The 22,986-nt window shown below is 43.2% G+C and overlaps 1 protein-coding gene across 1 annotated transcript in view; it reads right to left on the bottom strand.

Moving 5' to 3' along the window:
• tmem163a (transmembrane protein 163a) overlaps window positions 1–22,624 on the bottom strand; it is a 185,536-nt gene extending 162,912 nt beyond the window's left edge. Inside the window, exons 1-2 of the mRNA XM_078229162.1 lie at window positions 22,303–22,624; window positions 21,593–21,712 (exon numbers count right to left, since the gene is read on the bottom strand). Of these exons, the coding sequence (XP_078085288.1) occupies window positions 21,593–21,712; window positions 22,303–22,489 (307 nt within the window). The 5' untranslated portion in view covers window positions 22,490–22,624. The remainder of the gene's footprint in view (window positions 1–21,592; window positions 21,713–22,302) is intronic.
• Between the last annotated feature and the right edge of the window lie 362 nt (window positions 22,625–22,986).

Raw genomic sequence — 22,986 nt, 5'->3', positions numbered from 1 at the left:
TCTGTACATAGTGTGCTGGCTGAGGTGAGAAAACCAGGTGTAGTTCCCCAGCTGCACAGCTGAGTTTTCTCTCCAGATTCTCTGGCACACTATGCGCAGAAATTCTGCAGGTGTGGCTTTCACTCTTATGGTGATGGGGCGGGGCCTGTTAGAGCCAGCGATGCCAGCTCCACAGAGATCGGGATGTCCTTTGATTAGAGCCCCCTGATCTGCGCTGGAAAAAATGCTACCCCTCCTCCCCACCCCCAAGACCCAAAGATAGGGGAACCACCCCCCCCCCCACCCCCTCACATGCAATGGGTCAATTCCCCCCTCCCCACCCCATGGATAAGGGGAGCAATTCTAGTGCTGCCCACTGCCTTCTAGTGGGCAGCACTAGAAGCTGTCCTAGTGCTGCCCACATGCACTAGGACAACTTCCCCCCTCCACCACATTTACCCCCCCCCCCCCCCCTCCCACACACACCATGTATAAGGCTGGAAATTTGGAGTAGAAAGGGGAGAGTTATAATGACCTTCCTCTTTAGATAAAGGCCATTGCTCATTTCTGTACAAAAGAGATAAAATGCCAAAGCTTCATATTAAAATTGTTATTGCACTGAAATAGCGGATAATTTACATGGAATGTTTGCTTCTTTAGTTCTAAAAAAAAGTTGGCATTCACAATCGCAACACAAACTTCTTAAACTTTAAAGTTCTCTCATTTCATTTGATTCTTTTTATTGTTGAAGGAATTGTTGAAGCAATTGTCCTGTCAACCTGTTTAGTTTTCTATACAGTCTGTCTCTTCGCATCCATCTTGTCAAACCACTCCCATGGCGGTGGGGAAGGCTACAGATGTGCTCTTACATTCGAGCAATATTGACTTTGACGATGCAATTGGTAATGGATTTTATGGTCCATTCAACAAATTTAACAGATATTTTCCAAAACTCACAGTAGAACAGTCTGCGACACACCTGTGGGCTACAAATCTATTCAGTAAGAATACTGAAGCTAAACTGCCACCATCTGTCCCATCAAAGCTAATTAGAGGAACTCATTGACATTTCATCGGACAGCTCCCTCGGAACCAAGTTCAATCAAATACTGCTGGAGACGTTTTGATGTGAATGTTCCAATGAATGCAGCATTGTTTCTCCAGCTGCACTGAAAATGTTCCTCCCATTTTGACCAACCTACTCACGCAAGGCTACATTTTCAGCAATGACAACAACGTAAACAATTACAAAGTCAGGGTGAACATTGGTTGTGACATGTGCATGTGCTCTGCAAAGATACCTCTACGCCTTGACAGAATCATTGCTCAGCGCCAGAAACAAGTTACACATGAAGTAAGTAAAGCAGTAATAATAAATGCACATTTAATTGCACAACTGAATTTTATATGGAACAAAATGAAGGTTGAGAAATCAACCACACACTCAGTACATTGTTCAATCCTTGGTACTACTCCTTAGGAAAGATATATTGACCTTGGTGGGTGTGCAGTGTAGAATGATACTGAACTGCAGGTTACATTAGCAGGCAAGATTAGACAACAGATATAAAGTGTCTCTGGGCTCTTCACTGCAGGGTGGTGCAGTGGCACAGTGGTTAGCACTGCTGCCTCACAGCACTAGGGATCCTGGTTCAATTCCAGCCTCAGGTCGCTGTCTGTGTGGAGTTTGCACATTCTCCCTACGTGGGTTTCCTCCAGGAGCTCTGGTTTCCTCCTGCAGTCCGAAGATGTGTGAGTTAGGTTGATTGGCCATGTTAAATAATAGGGTCCCCAACATTCAATGTCTGAATTCTCGCTACGTCATTGATGCGGATGGGGACAATCGGAACAGGAAACCATATTTTTGGACCGCCATCAACCATATTTTGGGACCGCCGCTGATGCTTCCACCACTACCTCCCCCCACCCCCCAAAAATTTTGTCTCCATTTCTGGGCCACAGCCTGTCATATTGTGAGGATGGCTGGTTGCCGATCAACCAGATAGGCCTATGGAACCAGACAATAATTATGGAGTGGAGAGGAGGGAATGAGGATATGGAAAGGCAGGAGAAAAGATTAGAGGCATCAAGGGGAAGACCGGAAGAATTTGAGGAGGTCAGAAGAGTCCTGGAGGCCTTGTGGAGGAATTGAAGGGTTTGGGGTGTCAGAAAAATCAGGGAAGAATAGAAGTTTTGGAGCAAAATCAGAGGTTATTTGGACAAGATTGGGAAGGTTGATTGGGGGATATCAGAAGGTTCATGGAGGAAATCAGAGGTCAAATCTCGTGGAGGGGATAAAAAGGGTCAGTGCGGACAATCAGAAGGTTTGAGCAGTGTCGCATCATGGGGCATAGGCGAGGCGGGTAAACCAGATACAGCAGGTAAGTGGATAGGTCCTGTTGTCTCTGGAATCCTGTAGGCCTTTACTCCCTTTATCCTCCAGGTCTTCCAACGTCTGGAAAACTCGGCAGACCCAGTGTTGAATTTGAAATGTTGGTAGGAGGCACATAGCCTCAGTAAAACATATAAATTGTGAACCATGTCCCCTGGAAGAGAGTTGGTTGTCCACCCCTTTCCTGGGTCCATTAAAACCGGCAGTGGGCGAGTTAGAAATGGACTGGGTTTGGGAGTCCGCTTTTTAACAATTCAACGTCCCATTTGGTCCAAAACTGTTCCTTTTTTGGGGGGTTAAAATTCACTCCATTGTGTCTATTGAAGAGAGAAGTAATCTCAATATCTTAGTTTGCAATATTGCATTTCTGTACGCCTGACTCATCTGTTTTATTTCCTATAACCCATATGGGAAATTATAGCCCAATCTGTCCTAACCTCACTCAGAACAATCCCCCTACTGAATGAATGTGATTATTTCAGATGCCAGCTATTTAATTTCTAATTTAGTAGCAACTGTAGACAGGAGCAGATTAATCCAGATCTATTATACTCTGGTCTTTTAGATCAGGCAGAAGGACATGTTCTTGTTTGAGTTTTCCTCTTGCATGTGTATGTTCATTATCTCAGTTAGACACTCAGGCACTGACTACCTTTTAAATGATCTACATGGCCTTTGAATAAAGACACACGTGTTCGGGGAATCTTAATAATTGGCATCCAGTGCCAAGATTAAGGGTCTTGATTATGCTCTTAATGTGTTTGCAACCGCACTATTAGGAGTAATCTAAACAGACAAGTTATGTGAGGCACAAATTGAATGAAGATTTGGAATTCTGCAGTACCGCAGGCACAATTGTGAAACGGTGGACTTGATTGCTGTCTTCATAATTGGCCTGACAGCATAATCAGCTACCTACTCCACTTGAACCATTAGTTTTTTTTTCAGACTTATACATTGCACAACTGTTAAAATCTGTAACCTTGAACAAAACTACAGAGCTGGATGAAGGGCACCAGTGAAAGCAGCTGCGAGGTACCATTTCATAAGAAAGATACAACATTGAAGGATGTTGGAACATAGGGACAGAAATAGGCCATTTAGTGCCTTGAACCGATTCCACCAATCAGTGAGATCGTGGCTGCTTTATAACCTAACTCCACCTTTGCCTCCTATCCCTTAATCCATCAACAGAAATCCATCAAGCTCAAATTTTACGCAAACAATTGACCCAGCAATCAATACCATTTGTGGAAGAGTGTGGCAGCAGGGGGAAAATGCCATATCTGCCACATTATGAAGCTCATAGAAAATAAATTCCAAGGGGTGGGTCTGAATGAGCCTGCCCTGCCAGTAACAGGTTCTAAAAAATCAGGACGCTCTACCAGCGTGACGTTGCGGGACCCCTCCCTTCACATTTTTTCTTCTAAGACCCTAAAAACACGACGGAGGAAGTTACCTTTGGGGCCGGAAGCTACCACATTGTTTTTCCCACCCGCTGCGCCACTCTACCTAAAAATGAGAAAAATCCACCCACTACTAGTAAGATTTCTTTAATTTGCAAATCGTTGTAATATTAATCAGTCATTGTAAACCTTGCAGAAATATAAACAATTTATTAACACAAAAGCTTTGTGGGAAGAAAGGATTGATGCACCTTTGTCTCTACATCCATTTTTGTCCAATATTTTGCTCGGAATATTGTGAGTTTCTCCAGTCACACAAGAACAAAGTTGCCAACTCATTTGATGTTATCTGTCGCTTTGGATATCAGCCTTCATATATGTTCAAAGAGAAACATTGTGAGGAAAACATCAGAAAATGAAAACAAGTTGGTGAAAGATGAGTAATGGGGGGAGAAGAACCACATCTAATTAGGTATGAAGAATTCCTTGCACGTCTCTGCTGCTTTAAATTATACTTTTCAGTCTGCCGCAGATTCAAATAGCAAGCGTCAGCATTGGTTCTGATCTGGTACAACTCCTGCCACCCTTAATGAGCTGCATTTTGCAAAGTCACAGGAAAAGTACGAGTTTTTGACATCAATGATTTTGAGGAGATATTTTACAAACGCTCTATTTTGTTCAGATGGTTTAATGATTACATTGGATTGGTGTCCCGACACACTCCAGGATTACACAGGATTTAGAGCACAGAAACTGGCCATTCAGCCCCCTGGTCTGTGCCAGTGACTATGCTGGACACAAGCCTCCTCTCATTTTACTTCATCTCACTGTCTCACTGTATCATTTATTCCTTTCTCTCTCATATACTTACCTAGCTTTCTCTGAACCATGCTACTGCCTCAACCATTCCACATGGCAGTGAGTTCAACATTCTCACCACTCCCTCAGTAAAGGAGTTTGTCCTGAATTCCTCGTTCAATTTAAATGTCATTACCACAGGAAGTAGTTGATGCCAAAACATTGAATGTATTGGGGAAAAAGCAGGATTAGGCTATTGAGTTGGATGATCAGCCATGATCGTAATGAATGGCGGAGCAGGCTCGAAGGGCCAAATGGCCTCCTCCTACTCCTATCTTCTATGTTTCTACTTCACAAGTAGGCTTACATTAAGACTGCAATAAAGTTACTGTGAAAATTCCCTAGTCGCTGCATTCCGACACCTGTTCGGGTACACTGAGGAAGAATTTACCATAGCCAATGCACCTAACCAGTATGTCTTTCGGACTCTGGGAGGAAACCGGAGCTCCTGGAAGAAACCCACGTGGACAGAAAAGAACATGCAGACTCCGCACAGACAGTGAACCAAGCCAGGATTCGAACTCGGGATCCTGGCGCTGTGAGGCAGCAGTGCTAACCACTGTGCCACCATGCCGCTCATTTATTATCAATTATCATATTTTTACATAGAATATGCAGCACAGAGGCAGGCCATTCAGTCAATCTAGCCCTTGCTGGAATTTATACTCCACACACATCTTGTCCCATTCTATCTGCCTCAGTTTAGCCTTTCAGCATATTTTCCTAATCCCTTTCCTTTATGCATGTTTCATTTCTTTTTGAAAATAATCTAGTTACCTCAACCATTTCCTGTAGCAAGGAGTTCCACATCATGACCATTCTCTGAATAAAGACATTTCTCTGTATTTCCATGTTTAATTAATTAGTAACTATTTTCTGAGTTTGTATTCCTAATGATAGATCACAGATCTGAAACATTAACTGGTTCTCTCTCCACAAATGCTGCCAGACGTGTTGGACATTTCCAGTGCTTTCTGTTTTTATTTCAGATTTCTAGCAGCAGCAGTATTTTGCTCTGTCATTTATGGTCCTTAGCTTTAGAGTCTCCCACAAATGGAAGCAGCTACTGTACTCCCCTCCGTGGCAAACCGCTGCATGATTTTTTAAAAACTATCAAGTCACCTCCCAGCCTTCTGTTTCCGAGAGAAGTGAGTCTTTCCTGGTAGTTGGACCCTCTCAGCTCTGGTGTCTATCATCCTTCTCAGTTGTTCCTGCATTATCTCCAGTGTTTCTATATCCTTTCTTTGTCACGTAGAGACCAACACTGCACACAGCACTCTAAGGCCTAAATCTTTCTCCCATCGGGCACGTGCAATCTGTGGGCCCAGAAGTGGGAGTGAAACGTGCTCCCAGCTACAGTCAGCCCAGACAGCAATTTCACACTGGCTGACCAATTAATAGTCAGCCGGCGTGAAACACTCGCTGTGAAAGGCTGAGCGCTGGGGAGGGCGAGAAGTGGATGGGCGCCTTGAAAATGGAGGTTTGGCACATCCATAGAAAACCAGAATCCCTACAGTGCAGAAGGAGGCCATTTGGCCCATCGAGTCTGTACCAAATCTCCAAAGCAGCATCTTACACAGCCCCTTCCCCCCCTCTTCCTTCTCCTCATAGCCCTGTGCATTTTTACCATGGCTAACCAATCCAACCTACACATCTTGAGACACTAAGGGGCAATTTAGCATGACCAATCCACCCAACCTGCACATCTTTGGACTGTGGGAGGAAACCAGAGCACCCGGAGGAAACACAGACACAGGGAGAACGTGCAATCTCCACACAGGCAGTCACCCAAGGCCAGAATTGAACCCAGGTCCTTGGCGCTGTGAGGCAGCAGTGCTAACCACTGCGCCTCCATGCTGCATTAAGGCTCCTTTGACAGCACTGTCCAAACCTTTTAATGACTTAGGGAGGCATCTGTACCCCTAAATCTCTATTCCATTTAGACTCCCACTAAAAGGCACCAGCTCACACTTACATTAAAATTCATTTGTCGTGTACATGCCCATTCTGCAAGCTTGTTCACATCTTCTTGCATTATGTCATGTTAACACGAGTGTTCAATAATCCTTTATAATTAGTTATTTTTGCTGGAATCTTCCTCAGTATTATCTATGCACCACCATCCCCCACGTGCAACCACCAACCCCATTTGGTGTTATCCGCAAATCTCGATGTAGTACATCTGCTTTCTGAATCTAAATAATTGATCTAACTTATGAGCAACAGTTGTACAAGTGCCAGTTCCAGTGGAATGCAACTGCCAACATTCCTGCAGCCTAATTAATTAAATCTAACCACTAGTCTCTGTTTTGTAACCAGTTTGTTATTCAGTTTGTTACTTGTCATCTTGACACCTTCTCTAGCCTTATATGAATCTACTATTCAGTGCCATATTATAGTATTTCTAAAAGTACAAGCATGTCACAACAACAGCATGGTAAGGTCGACTTCACTCTGTTCTACCTATTTGTTGAGTGCACAGGCATTAAATGGGAGTCAAGTGCTTCCTCACAATGGTAAATTATGAGGATGGTGTCTAAAAATACTTTCACACAGCAATACCAACTGATGTCCAGAAGTAGGCAAGTGTCAATGAGGGGCAAAGTGTATTAAAAGGTGCATCTGAAGAAAGATGCAAATAATTCACACATGGAAAAGTAAGTTGCAAGTTATTTTTTCTTTAAGACATTTTTAAAGACCAAATCTGTTCAATGGCTATTTAATATGCAGTTTCTCTTTAGCAGCTGTACCTGGTGTTCTACGTTATTAGTAGAGGTTCTGTAGATTAAAACGGTGCCAATCAATCCAATAATTAAGGATGAAATGTTAAGCATATTCAACTCTCAGAATTGACATATTTAAAAATTATAAAGGGTAAGTTGTACAATTAGCAAGCATTTGAAGAGGAAAATACATATTTATGTTACATCAATCTAACAAATCATAAAAGTCGCAATGCTGGAGCAATAAGCATCACTACAGTGTTACATTACACAAGGAGATCAAGGAATGGATCTGGGATAAGGTTTTGGCTGAATACCAAGTGCAGTACAATTTTTTCAAACTGTCTAAATCCAGTACAAGGAGGTTAGTCCTGTTAATATAAACATAACAACCTTTATCCAGAAGTGTGGACCGGATGATCCTTCTCAGCCTCCTCCAGAAATCCTCTAAGCCCATAGTGTGAGTGCACTGGACACAACAAAGACATTGAGCCCTAACAACATCAGGGCTTGTAGCATAGGGTTGACTTCTTCCTGGCATCTTTGGGCCTTGATATTGACTCTTGGACATAAAATGGATGCAACGAATTCCACGTTCTACCCTAAAACGTCTGTTTTTAATGTTAATCTGAAAATACATATTTCTCCAAATGAAGACTAGTATTCAGCAACCTGTCCTGGTCCCCCCATGCCGACACTATAGTTAAGAAAGCCCACCAACGCCTCTACTTTCTCAGAAGACTAAGGAAATTTGGTATGTCCACTATGACTCTCATCAACCTTTATGGGTGCACCATAGAAAGCATTCTTTCTGGTTATATCACAGCTTGGTATGGCTCCTGCTCTATCCAAGACTGTAAGAAACTGCAAAGGGTCGTGAACGAAGCCCAATCCATCACTCAAACCAGTCTCCACCCATTGACACTGTCTACGCTTCCCGCTGCCTCAGAAAAGCAGCCAGCGTAATTAAAGACCCCACACACCCCGGATATTCTCTCTTCCACCTTCTTCTGTTGGGAAAAAGAATCAAAAGTCTGAGAACACATACCAACTGACTCAAGAACAGTTTCTTCCCTGTTGCCATCAGACTTCTGAACGAACCTACTTCGCATTAAGTTGATCTTTCTCGATACCCTAGCTATGACTGTAACACTAAATTCTGCACTCTCTCCTTTCCTTCTCTATGAACAGTATGCTTTGTCTGTATTGTGCGCAAGAAACAATACTTTTCACTATATACCAATACCAGGGTGGCACGGTAGCACAGTGGTTAGCACTGCTGCTTCACAGCTCTAGGGACCTGGGTTCGATTCCCGGCTTGGGTCACTGTCTGTGTGGAGTTTGCACATTCTCCTCGTGTCTGTGTGGGTTTCCTCCGGGTGCTCCGGTTTCCTCCCATAGTCCAAAGATGTGCGGGTTAGGTTGATTGGCCATGCTAAAATTGCCCTTAGTGTTCGTAGGTTAGAGGGAGTAGTGGGTAAATATGTAGGGATATGGTGGTAGGGCCTGGGTGGGATCGTGGTCGGTGCAGACTCGATGGGCCGAATGGCCTCTTTCTGTGCTGTAGGGTTTCTAAGATTCTAAGATGTGACAATAATAAATCAAATTACTTGCGGACATAAAACTGCTTTTTGCTTGGCAAGGAAAAGTTGTTACGGTCAGATAAAAAAAGATAATGGCCAGGATTCTCTGATGTCAAACCCCCCGCCACTGCTGCCAGCGAGAATTTGGCGCTCAGTCAAATCTTCAGTCACAGCAGCGGGACCGGACAATCCTAATCCGGAGCGAAGTTGGAGAATCCCGGGCAATATTTTACTCACAGCAGGTACAGTTTTTATGAGCTTATGAGGGTCACATTTAAAAGAATGTTGACAGTGAGATATATATACCCTCTTCTTCCTTATTGCGTGCTGTCCCTTGATGACATCATCCAAAGACATGCAACAGGGTCCACATGTACACTGACAAGGCCCAGCTCTTGACCTATCTTTTGTTTCCTCACTTGTCACATTACCACCACGTATTGCTTTGCATATTTATCCATTTTATCTTTTAATCACCTTGCCTTCCACCCTAGCACAGGCTTTCCATTTATTCTTGTCTGTCACACAGCCACAATTTCATCTGGTTAAACTTGTTTAATTTGTAAATAATTTTTACCTGATTATGCTTCTATGAAGCACCTTAGGACATTATTCCACATTAGATGCACTATATAAATGCAGGTTGCTTTTTTAAATTCATTTAATGCCTTTACTGCAAGTGAATTGCAATGGATCTAACTTTATTTGAAATTCGGTTCTCAAAAATCATGGGGGGGGATTTTCTGGCCTTCCCCCAGATCTTTCTTGCAATGGGACGTGGCGCACCATTCTTCAATGGCAGGATCTTCTGGTCCCGCCACTGTCAATGGATTTTGCATTGACTGCACCCCATGATGCCAGGAAACCTACAGCGGGGGTGTGCCATTGCGGGACCAAAAGATCCCACAGATGTGAACAGCCGGAAGATTCCAGCCCGTGTGTCTCTCAAGGCATTTCATAATGCACCTCTCACTAACATTTTAGTTAGTGTGGAAATGCAACACGAATCAGAAATTTGGTACAGCCCTTTCTGTCAGTGTCAGTTTGACTCTTTCCTCAATCTGAACATTGTGGTTTTAGCTCCCATTTGAATTTAAGCAAATAACCTAAAATGACATTACAGGACTCAAGTAGTGTCCCCTTGGTGGAGGTGACATCTTTTATTGAGATGTTCAGCCAAGATCCCATGTTTTTGCACAGAGGATGGCATGGTGGCACAGTGGCTAGCACTGCTGCCTCACAGCGCCAGGGACCTGGGTTCGATTCCCAGCTTGGGTCAATGCCTGTGCGGAGACTGCACGTTCTCCCCATGTCTGCGTGGGTTTTCTCCAGGTGCTCTGGTTTTCTCACACAGTCTGAAAGACGTGCTGGTTAAGTGCATTGACCCAAACAAGCACTGAAGTGTGGCGACTAGGGGAATTCCACAGTAACTTCATTACAGTGTTAATGTAAGCCTCACTTGTGACTAATAAATGAACCTTTACTTTGAAAAGATAGACATAAAAGATCCAATGGCAATGACACTTTTTAGAAGAGTGTTGGAATTTCTCTTGGTGAATATCCACACCTTAATCAATACCACCAGAACACATTATCTGGTCATTCATCCATTGCCATTTGTCGGATCATATTGTTTGCAAATTGATTGCTGTGTTTGTCTATAAAGTTATAAGTAACTACAATTCAGAAGTAATTTATCGGTTATATAAGATTTTGAGACATTTTGAGCATGTGATAAAATGCTTCTTTCTCATTTACTTCTCCTGCATGAAGGAATGCCAGAACCCTCGGAGAAACTCTCAAGAGCAAGTAAATTTGGTCATGCTAACTATTACTAGTAGCTTTTGTTCAAAGTAATGTAGTAATCAAATAAAGAACAGGAGATAGCCTTTCATCTCCAAGAAGTTGTTATTTTCCCTCCAAGTCTGATTGTGACTTTGTATTAACAAACCACAAGCAGTTGTTAGTTAAGTTTGGCCTTCATGGCAAAATTTAGCAATGAAGTGACAAAGTTATTTCATGCAGCTAAGGAATGAAATGAGTACATTTCACACACTTTGTAATTAAAAACATATTTTCACCTGTCCTTGAAATACTCAAATAAGAAAGTGAACAAAGTTCCTGTAAGATTATTGTTTGACAAGTCACAAAAGTTGTCACCAAACAACATCAGTTGCAATGAACTAAAGTTCAGATTTTGTAGTACGTTTGGTAAACACTATTACAAACAAAAATCTATAATCATAATAGGACCTAAACTTTACTTCATATAACAAATTCACCGGGATTCTCCAGTGCCTCCACAGTGAATGGGGTTTTGGCAGGAAAACCAAATGTGGGGTGGGAACAGATTGGATCGGAGTATCCCACTCATTATTTTTCATTCCTTCTTTCAATGTCAAAGTGCACAGACTGATATAACAATCAGAAAATTCTGGAAAAACTCAGCAGGTCTGGTGGTACCTGTGGAGAGACTCTTCAGAGACATTGTTTTTTGTCTCAACTGCAAAAGCCCTTCTCCCCCACTGGGCCACCAGTCACCTGTTCTTAAGTTATGCTTTCACTGAGCACTGACCTTTTTTCTCCCATTAATGCATTCCAATATCTTACCTTTATACAACTACTATACCTCCCCCTGCCAGTAACGCTTCCTCTGTCTCATGACCTACACATCTTTGTTGCAATCTCTCCTAGCACCCACCCATCACTGGCCTTCTACTTTGCTCCACCTATTGCACCCCTCTTGCACAGTATATAATCATTCACATTTCTCCCTCCCCTTAGCTCTGACGAAGAGTCACACATTCTCAAAACATTAACCAGTTTCTCTCTCCACATATGCTACCAGACCTGTTGGGTTTTTCCAGCATATTGTTTCTGATTCCAGCATCCACAGGATTTGCTATGGTATAAAAATCATCCTTTGCAGAGAAACACATTTCCACAGACTCCCAAAGGCCACTTATTAATTATTATATATTGGCACCTCCAGTAACATTGCACAGATGGCAGAACAATTTGGGAACCAGCTACAAGCAGATTTCTTATATGGAATAGTCTTAAAGCAGTAACAACTTATTTTTCTTTTGTACCTTTGATGTAATAACAGTGTCCCAAGGCGCATCACAAAAGCATTATTAAATAAAGTATGACACTGAGCCACAGAAGGAAACCTATGCAGGGGTGCGCCGTCAGCAGGACTGGAAGATCTGTGTGAACAGCTGTAAAATTCTGGCCATTGGAAGAGATGACTTGACCATAAGCTTGGTCAGAGAGGTAGGTTTTTATGAAGTGCCTTAAAGGTGGTAAGTGAGGTTGAGAGCCGGAGAGGATAGTATTGAGGGTGTTCCAGAGATTGGGACTTAGGCAGCTGAGAGTGCAAATAACAATAGTGCAGTGATTAAAATCAAGGATGTACAAGAGGCTAGAATTAGAGAAGCTGAGATACTTTGGATCGTTATAGGGCTGGAGGTGGTTACTGAGACATAGAAAGACAAGGCCATAGAGGGATTTGAAACAAGGATGAGAATTTTAAAATCAAGACATTGCTTGACTGGAAGCCAATGTAGATCAGTGTGCACAGGCCAAATAGGGGACTGGAACTATGTGCAAATTAAGACATGGGCAGCAAAGATTTGTATGGCCTCAATTTTACAAAATGTACAATGTAGGAGACCAGCCAGAAGTGCATTAGGAAAGTCAAGTCTAGAGGAAGCAAAATATGATTGAGAGTTTCAGAAGCAGAAGAGACGAGACAGAACAGAGGTTAGGCGGCGTTACGGAGGTGGAAATAAGTTGCCTGGCCTGAGTATGTGGTTGGATGCTCATCTTGGAGTCAAATGTGACACCAAGGTTGCAGACAGACTGCCTTAATCGCAGACTGTTGCCTGGAATGGGGTTGGTAGCTCGGGAATGGAATTTGGAGCGGATGTTGGATAAGGAGTCTGACAAATTAACAAAAATGGAGTAGTCAAAAGAGATGGTGGTCAGGTAGAGCTGGGTGTCATCAGTGCTCCTGTAAAAACTAATCATAGAATCATAGAAACCCTACAGTGCAGAAGGAGGCCATTCGGCCCATCGAGTCTGCACCGACCACAATCCCACGCAGGCCCTACCCCCACATATTTACCCGCTAATCCCTCTAACCTACGCATCCCAGGACTCTAAGGGGCAATTTATAACCTGGCCAATCAACCTAACCTGCACATCTTTGGACTGTGGGAGGAAACCGGAGCACCCGGAGGAAACCCACGCAGACAAGAGGAGAATGTGCAAACTCCATGCTGTGCTTTCATATGATGTTGCTGATGGAGCAGCATGTATGAGAAATTGGACAATGCCATGTATAGACCTTTGGGGCAAAAAAGGGTATTAATATCTTATAAGCTGAAAATGCCACTGTCTAGCCCAATATACCGTCTGCAGCATGGTGGCACAGTGGTTGGCACTGCTGCCTCACAGCACCAAGGAGCTGGGTTCAATTCCTGGCTTGGGTCACTGTCTGTGCAGAATCTGCGCGTTCTCCCCACATCTGTGTGGGTTTCCTCCGGGTGCTCCGGTTTCCTCCCGCAGTCCGAAAGATGTGCTGGTTAGGTGCATTGGCCATGCTAAATTCTCCCTCAGTGTACCTGAACAGGTGCCGGAGTGTGACGACTAGGGGATTTTCACAGTAACTTCATTGCAGTGTTAATGTAAGCCTACTTGTGACACTAATAAATAAACTTTAATACCACATTCCCAATCATTTTTATAACCATAGCTTTGAACAAGAGAATCCATAATGACTGACTAAGGATCACATCATCCACAATGAAACAGATGCATATCCCTCAACATCTCTATTACAGCGCTGTCGAAATAAGTCATTTAACTGCTTGTATGCATTGTGCCTATGTTGATTGAGGATCTACCAATTTTCATCTTGCAATATGATCAGATACAAATTGATGGAATAGATGCACCTTAATTGGTCTTTTCACAACAATGGTACAAAACATCTCTATAAAAGCAATGCAGCTAAGATGGCTCATCAATGTGTATTTTTGGCACAAATCCTGGTCAAGCACAGTTCTTTGCATGTACCAAAAGGTGAACCTTACGCATTCTGTATAGTGCTGCATTTAACTGACATCAACAATGTATTGCAATTGGCTGATCCCTTTGTGGTTAAGATGGCACAACAAGCACAGCCTGACTAGAGAGCATGAATCTCCTCATAGCTCACTCTGTGGCATAAGACCTGTTGCAGGAGCGAGTGCCATCTGTAATACATGCAGTTGCTATGTTCTCGGTGTTTCAAACTTCACATCTCGTTTATCACAAAGGCCTTGTCAATATTTCTTGCTCCCACCCCACCTCACCCCTGCCACTAGCTAAACCCTTTGATATTTACCTAACCTCTAAATCTGATTTTGCCAATGCCCCTGCACTGCTTTTCAGTGGTCACACTCCATAAACTCCTGGAATTCCATTCTCTATAAATACCAACATGCTATGCTATCCTGCATTTTCTTGTTTTACATGGCCTGTCATCCCCTCCTTCTAACTCTAACCTGTTTTCTGTATACCCTTCACACCTCTGCTCCATTAGTGACAAAATCATTGGGATCTTAGCCCTACGATGTGGAATTTCCTCCTTAAACATCTCTGTGCCTCTCTTTACTCTTTGCAACTTTAAAAGTGCGATTGAAAGCAAGCCTTCAGTCACCTCTTAAATACCACAAAAACATTCATTTTCCATTTCCTTGTTCCCCTGTGAATGAAGGCACCAGATAAATGCCAGTTATTAATTAAAACATTAGAATAACCAGCTTGTGGCACAGACTGTTGCAGGTATTGCTTAAGCCTTGGGCTTTATAAAGCTCGTTATTTTCAAAAAATGGAGCCCTGGAAACTGGCCTGCCTATTTTATGCTGAATTCTCTCTGTAGTCTTTGCATTTACAATGCCTATTTTGCTGTCAGCATGGCGGCACAGTGGTTAGCACTGCTGCCTCACAAGACTAGGGTTGCAAGTTCAATTCTGGCCTCGGGTCACTGTCTGTGTAGAGTTTGCACGTTCTCCTCGTGTCTGTGTGGATTTCCTCTGGTTTCCTCCCACTGTCCAAAGATGTCAGGGTTAGTTTAATTGGCCATGCTGAAATTGACCCTAGTGTTAGAGGGATTTGCAGGGTAAATGCACGGGGTTACAGGAAAAGGGCCTGGGTGGGATTGTGGTTGGCACAGAGTTGATAAGCCAAATGGCCTCCTTCTGAACTGTAGGGATTCTATGATTTCACAGATAAATACATCTCTTTGCATCATGAATACCTGAATTTTAATAATAGTTTAAAAAACGCTCTTTACTTCACGTTTAATTGAATGAAATTTGAATATCTAGATTTTGATTTGCACTTTTCAGAAACAAATTGGGGCCTAACCAGTCTTGCTTCTGTTGGATCATCAAACTTTAAAAAAAATATTTACCATTGAACATTAAGGAAACAGTGCATTTTCTGCATTGCACTCGGTTAATCAGATTTCCTGAACAAGTACAAGCTAAGCAATATTTTCTCAGATGATTTATTCATATATTTTATAGAGATGTACGCCACCATGTTCTCAGTATAACAGCAGTAGTAATCATGGTCAATTCAATATATTCAATGTATAACATGAAAAGGCAATATGCTTCTTACATGCAGTACTGACAGTTATGAAATATTAATTCATAATGTCATCAGCTGGACAAATATCACTTTACAATGTCATTGGCTAGACACTCATATGTATTGAACTTTGTTGAAACAAACACTTTTCCTAAACAGAGGACACTGGTTTACAGCAGCTGCTATGTTGCATTTTTGAAGGGCACAAGCTACTCTTGTGGAGACACCAAGGGTAGAATGTTAGGGATGATGTGTGTTTGGCATTTGCCACGCCAAGTTGGTGCTTAACGGGCAACTGCCAATTATTTGAGTTCCACTGCCATTTACTTTCATTTGAGCATTGATTGGCAGTGGACAGGACTTCCATCAGCCCTTAGGAGGAAGTCCTGCCTGTGTGAGCTGTCAACCAATCAGATTGGCAGGCAGTTTTCAACCCAGCCAGGCACAGTGCTGCAATGGTCAGAAGCGGTACTGCAGTGCTCTGCCTGGGATTACGTCCCAGGACTTTTGATAAGGCAGGTCCCGGGGATCCTGGGGCAGGAAGGTAGGAGATGCCCGGAGGAAGTCAGGAATGGGGCGATCAAGGCATCGGGAGGTAGGCCAATGGGGAGGGGTTCCAGACCCCCAGTGTCCCGGTGGTGGGGGTTGCCCCAATTCTGAGGCGGTGTTCAGAGTGAAGCCCTCTCACCCGAGATGGGGAAAAGTGAAAATGTCACTTTCCCACTCTTCCCTCACTCACTCCCACCAGCATAAAAATTGAGGCTGGATGGGATAAGGCTCTTAGGTGGCCATTAAGTGGCCACATAAGGGCATTATTAGGTGAATGGGTGGTTTCCCACTCGAGGCCCTGCCAAAGGGGCAAAATTGCATCTGGGTTTGGATGTGTGAGTTTCCAGGGGGGAATCCTGTCCATTCAATTTTAAGCTCACCCATGCTTCAGACCCCATCTTGGGGTGGAGCATAAAAGTCAATGAGCTCTCAAAGAGGGGGCATATGATCCAGCTCTTGGGTGTAAAAAGATACTGGATTTTTGAATAGTTAGAGAGACTGCCACAGGGGCAGCAGCCTTACTTTATCTCTTTCTTCTAAAACTTCTCTCATCTGTTAAGCTGCTTACGATTTAGAAGAACCCACCAGAAGACCTCATTGCTGCAAACCAAGATTTCTTCAACCAGCCATGATTGCAGACTGATACTCCACTGTGGAAAAGGACCCTTCAGCTGTAAACAAGCCTCCGACAATTTGTGATTTTTTTTCTCTGACTTTACTTGTTTGGCTAAGTTTTTAAAATTGGATACTCCTCAGAGTTTTATGCATTAATGGTTAATCATTTTAACTGTACATTGTAAACATTTTGTTAAAATTTCTGCATCTTTACCTGAGTGAGTTCTGGCAATAAAACTAACTCTTTACTTGTTAACTTAAGGAACCTGGCTGGCTTATTTCTTGCACCGAGCTATATACAGTCAACTATATACTGGGCATGATCTTACTGCCTGTTCACGCAATGCTCCCGCTGCAGCGAAAATTGAGAATTTGGCGACAAGCCAAATCTCCATTCACTGCAGTAGGATGGGAAAATCCAGCCATTAAATTGGCAATATCACCTACCTTTTAAATTCTAACGCTGTTATGGCCAACTTAGGAGTCAGTTCACTCCTGTTAACCTGATTGTAACACAATGCACTAGCTCTGTAACCTCTTCCATTCCTGCAACTCTCTGAGATCTCTCCACTTGTCTAATTAAGGCCTTCTGTGCATCGCAATTTTAAAATTCTCATCTTCGTTTTCAAATCCCTTCATGCTTCACCATCACCAGCAACCCCTCTTCTCCCCTTAGGAATAATATCTGAATTTCTTTGCCTCACTACCTCTCTCTCTCCCTTTAAGACATGACTGCCTCTTTAACCAAGGTTTTGATCACCTGTCCTAATGTCTCCTTATATGGCTCAGTGTCAAATTTTCTTGGGAAGTGTCTTAGGACAGTAGCGACATCAAAGATGCCACAATAAATTGGGTTGTTGTTGCAGTTCGACAAATAATTGACTGAAAATTTTGATAAAAGATGATACTTGTGAAATGAGTCAATCTGATCATCTGTTTTATGAATATGGGACATGGTTGCTTGAAATGATATGAAATTTTTTCAAGATCCCAGATTTGCTGTTAAAAAAAAATGTGTTTATCAGATGAAATGTTCCCATATTTAGACTTTTCAGGAATTTAGTCATTCAGCATCACCTTCAAAAAAAGCTCATTAATTGCATCTCAGTGATTGATTTACTCTATTCTCTGAAACCAACAATGGACGTTCAAATATACCAATCACTCCTGGGAAATCTGGAAAATCCATGCTAAACAAAGTTGCTCAAATACCCATGACTGAGTAATGGATACAGGCAGAAATTGAGAATATCAATTAGAAAAACAATACAGGCAGAAATTGAGAATATCAATTAGAAAAACAATACATTGGGTAAAAACAGTTAAATTAAGGTGAAAATAACAGGACAGGACAAGAATAAGAAAGTATATAACATGAAAAGAGCGATGACAGTGCAAGCACAAGTTTAAATGATTTTGTTTGTATATATAATTATACTTTTTTGTTTCATTTTATAATATAGTTTAACATTGCAATAATAATGCTGTTTCTGATGCCTGAATAGTTTTATCATTGTAACATTTTTTTTATTTCAGTGGTAGAGTGCCTCAGCTGAAACCAAACAAAACTGACCAACCCAGGGAAAGATATTGCTCCCTGATTCTTCCAGATTTTTTTTAGTGTCTGCAGTAATCACCAGGATATAGGAGGAAGGTGGGATCATGCTATTGAGTTGCAAGATCAGCCATGATGATACTGAATGGCAGAGCAGGCTCGAAGGGCCGAATGGTTTACTTCTGTTCCTATTTTCTATGTTTCTATATTGCCTGGCTAGATGGAGCTCCCTGAGCCCTGCACAAGATTTTGTCAGAGGACAGTCTTCAACGATGTGTCATTGAGTGGGTGCATCATAGCTGCAGTCCGGATTCCCTGCAAGGCCCCACTTGTGCCGATTTATTGCACAAAGGCTTTGGCAGAGGGAAAACAGTTGCCAAGTGCCCATTGTTTGATATGGTAGGTTGAAGCCCATTGGGCAGCCTGTGGGATTGGTAATGAGCAAGTGGTTTTTAATGGTGACTTGTTGGTTCCATTCCTGTTGGCAAAGGGCTTCTGCTGTTATTGCTTGTTATTCTTATTCTTCCAGTACTCAGAATGCATTCACGCAGAGTTGAGTATTGCTCCAAAGTGGTTTCAGCTTTACACCAATGCTGAACCAGCAGGGATGAAAATTGAAAATGAAGGATGAATGATGCAGAGTGAAGTCCCTACTTCCATCATTCTTCCTCATTTCCTTCTGATGTCCGGTCTGGCCTGAACACTAGATTCATGCTGCATTTACATAACGAAAGCCAAGATGCAAAACAAAATCAATTGATCCAGACCTCATTGACCCTTGGGTAAATGCACCTTTGGGATTAAACCAGAAATACTTTTAACTGCAAAGAGACCACAATACTAACTATCTTAAGCAGTCCCTCAGGATCGAGAATGACTTGCTTACACTCGGGTTCTGAGAAGGCTGTTAAGTCCAATGTGTGATCTGCAGACTCTGCCACATGTGGGGCTGGTGATGCATGAGGGTTGGGGTGGTGGGTTGTTTGGAGGTATGTGCACTGCCTCAAACACCTTGGGCGGATTTTACAGCCTTGCTCATCCTGAAGCTGTACTGCCAGAGGTCAGCGGACCTTCCCATTATCCACCCCTCGCCCACTCTGATTCCCGTGGCAAACGGGGCAGTAGAATTCCGGCCCTTGACTCTGCATCTTACTAATAAAGTCTCTCGATTTGTTCAATGGCTCCCCAAATGAGCCATTCCTATATTAGTCGGTCACAACATAAGGTCACCCATGAGCTAGCGAGTGTACTTGACCTCTTCAGGGATGCTTTCAGTACATTCCTAAGGCACTTCTGCTTCCTGAGAGTCTTCTGCCATGATTGAGTTCAGAGTAGAGCAATTGCCTCAAGAGTTTGGTGTCAGGCATACAAACAACATGCCTTGCCCAGTGGAACTGGTTTTGAATGGTTAGTGTTAGGATGTTGGACAAGTTTGGAGAGCACATGACTGTTGAATTGAGGTTCTTGCCACCAAATGTGGAGGGCCTTGTGAAGGTAAGTGCGCCAGGGACCCGGGTTCGATTCTTGGCTTGGGGTCACTGTCTGTGTGGAGTTTGCAAGTTCTTCCCGTGTCTGTGTGGGTTTCCTCTGGGTGCCCTGGTTTCCTCCCACAATCTAAGGATGTGCGGGCTAGGTTGATTGGCCATGTTAAATTGACCCTTAGTGTCAGGGAGACTGGCAGGGTAAATACATGGGGTTAAGGGGATCGGGCTTGGGTGGGATTGTGGCCAGTGCAGACTCGATGGGCTGAATGACCTCCTTCTGCACTATAGGGATTCTATGATTCTATTCTAAAGCTGGTGGCATTTCCGCATTGCTTTAAAGTGCCTGCTGTAGGTTTTTCAAGTCTCTGAAGCATATGGGGGGGGGTGGGGGGGGGTGGTGTGGGGGAATCACTGTTGCCTGGCAAACCATGATGTTAGTCTCAACTTTGCGATGCTGGTCCTCAAATACTCTTTTCTTCAGTCAGCCAAAGACTGAGCTGGCACACCGGAGGTATTGATGAATTTTGTCATTTATGTCTGCCTTTATCAAAAGGAGGCTCCCAATTATCCAGGATCTCGCTGTTGATTGTAATCAGTGGTGGGGTGGGAGGTACGTTTTGCTGTGGGGGCTGGTTGGAAGAAGATCAAATTCAAGAAAAATGCAAGGAACAACACAAACCTCATGGCCTTTCTCAAACACACAAAAACCTTCGACTCCATTAACTGTGGCGACTTATGGAGTATCATCCTCAAATTTAACTACCCTCAGAAATTTGGCCCCATCCTCCAGTTACTCCATGATGAAGTTTAAGCTGTGATCCTCAGCACTGTAAACCCTGTCTGAGTGAAAATTGGGGCCAGGCAAGGCTGAGTCATTGCACCAATTCTCTTCTGTATTTTCCTAGCTACAATACTGCACTTCATCACCACCAAATTACCCACAGGCATGGGGATAATCTACAGGGCAAGCAAGAAACTGTTCAACATACACCGCCTTCAATCCAAAACCTAAACCACTCCAACCTCAGTCATATAGCTTCAGTGTGCAGATGGTGCAAGTGCGTGGTCTCACTCAGAAACCGAGCTCCATGTCTCTGTATTTGTGTATATGTCTCTGCATTTGGAGACTTCTTTTCCAAAGCACATGAGAAAAATGTGCCTTTCATGAAATACCCAGAAAACTATATTAATAACTATCAGATAGCAGGGTTGCACCATTGATTACAATATGTCTTTCCCTTGTGTTGCATTGGCTAATAAAGGCACAAAGAATGGTATTATTGTATTTATCCCACGAACCACAAACTACAGCTGTTACTTAATTTTGAAGCCAAAATTGCATTAAAAAGAAATGACATCTTGGTGTATAGAATTTGCTTCTTTGTTTAGTCAAGGTTTTGAAGAGTCTGATTGTTTCACGTAAATTGTTGTAGCCGCGGAATTAGGCATTACCTTAAAAAAAACCTCAGCCATCATTTCCCAGTGACTGCTGCTCTGGGCCCATCTAACAATTTAACTGAATGAAGTTTAAACAAGATAAACACCCTGGGGAGCAATGAAAACATTTTTTTTCTCACTGCTGCAGAACATGCCTCATCTCTTTAGCCTTTACCGATTCCCCTCACTTTCTTTGTTGCTAAGATTTGGTCATTCACTCATGAAGAGCAGCCCTTCTAAAAGACGGGGGCGAGGAGTGGGGGGGGGGGGGGGGGGACAATTTTTTCTAAAGAGCACGCCCTTTGCCAGGCGTAGATGAGTTAGAATAAAGTGCAGGATGAGGGTGATATCTTTTTGGGTACTCACTGAAGGCGACCACAGCCAAGGACAGGGTGATGACAATTGAGACCCAGGACACCCACAACGCCTTCTTGCGGTAGCTCTGGGCTTCGTGGGGTTTCAGCTTTTGGCTACTTTCCAACAAACCTGGAAGAAAAGGTCACGAAGAAATGAATCGTCTTACATGATGTGTGTGGCTAAGTGGCGTTTGCTGGGGCTGGCACGATCCCAAATTAGTGGAGGAATTATGCAAGTTGAAATGTATGATACACTTAACACCAGCAGCACAAATCCATTGAGACCAGTGGATTCTTGCAGGGCTGCTGGTGTAAGTTTATTCTTAAAGGATTTTTTTATTGGGAGCTTCGTCCTTGACGTGTTCAATAATTCATAACAATTCCCTTTGCCCGTGTCAATGTATCTGTGCTGCGGACAACTCGATCGCCGCATTAAAATACATAAAACGTTTAATCTTGGTGAATAATTAATAATCAAACTTCCTAAATGGCTACAATGATGGTAAAAGTACTTTTCTGCTTAAAGTCAACTGTAAATGTGGCGTAACAATGGCATGTGGCCTGTTTAAAAGTTTTCATACCCAGATAACTCACTCAATAAACATTGGGGTGAAGGTTATGCTGCAGCTGCTGTTAGTTCGCCGGCACTCGGGTCTAACCCAGCCTCTGGCTCCCCACTCTCTCACACATCTTAATCGCAATTGCGGATCTCACACTCACCTCTGTTCTCCACCATATCACCGAACTGCGCGCTCTCACTAATTCTCATTTCGTTCTCTTTGTCCATCTTGAAGGTTTCCTTGTGCTGCCCGGAGGAGGTGGGGGGCCCCTGCCCGCTGTCCCGGGGCTCGCCGGCAGTCTGGGTGGTGGAAGCGGTGGGGAGATCTGAAGACGGAGGGGTCTCCATGGCTCAAGTAGTGTGCGGGGAGGGGGGGGGGGGGAATGTATCACACTGGTGAGAAATCTGCACACCCAGGCACAGAGACAGATGGAAAGCAGAGGAATAAACGCGAGGCTCACGTCTCAGAAGCACTCCCGAATCATCAGCACGGAGCTGCAAACTGGAAAGGGGCTCATTGACGAACAGACTCTAATTAAAATTCCGACTTTCGTCAGATCAGTTGTGAGCCGGTGTGGGATTGTTGTATAAATATGTCCAGGCTGTGTGACGAAGCGTTCATATCTGCAGAAAAAAAACAAAACATAAATCAACATAATAAATAAGTTCATGGCATTCAGCAGATATGTTTGCACAAGGTACAGCTTGATGTTTAAAAATCATTCTCTATAATTCTGCACCCTTCAGCACGGCTACATCCCCCCCAGCCAGTAAACACAATCACTCCTGCCTCGCAGTGAATTCCACACCTTGGTTTCTAAGGCCAGATTCTCCCTGTGACAGGC

Source organism: Mustelus asterias, chromosome 14 (genome assembly GCF_964213995.1).
Source record: "Mustelus asterias chromosome 14, sMusAst1.hap1.1, whole genome shotgun sequence".
Taxonomy (NCBI): domain Eukaryota; kingdom Metazoa; phylum Chordata; class Chondrichthyes; order Carcharhiniformes; family Triakidae; genus Mustelus; species Mustelus asterias.
This window is presented reverse-complemented; position numbering and strand designations above follow the sequence as displayed.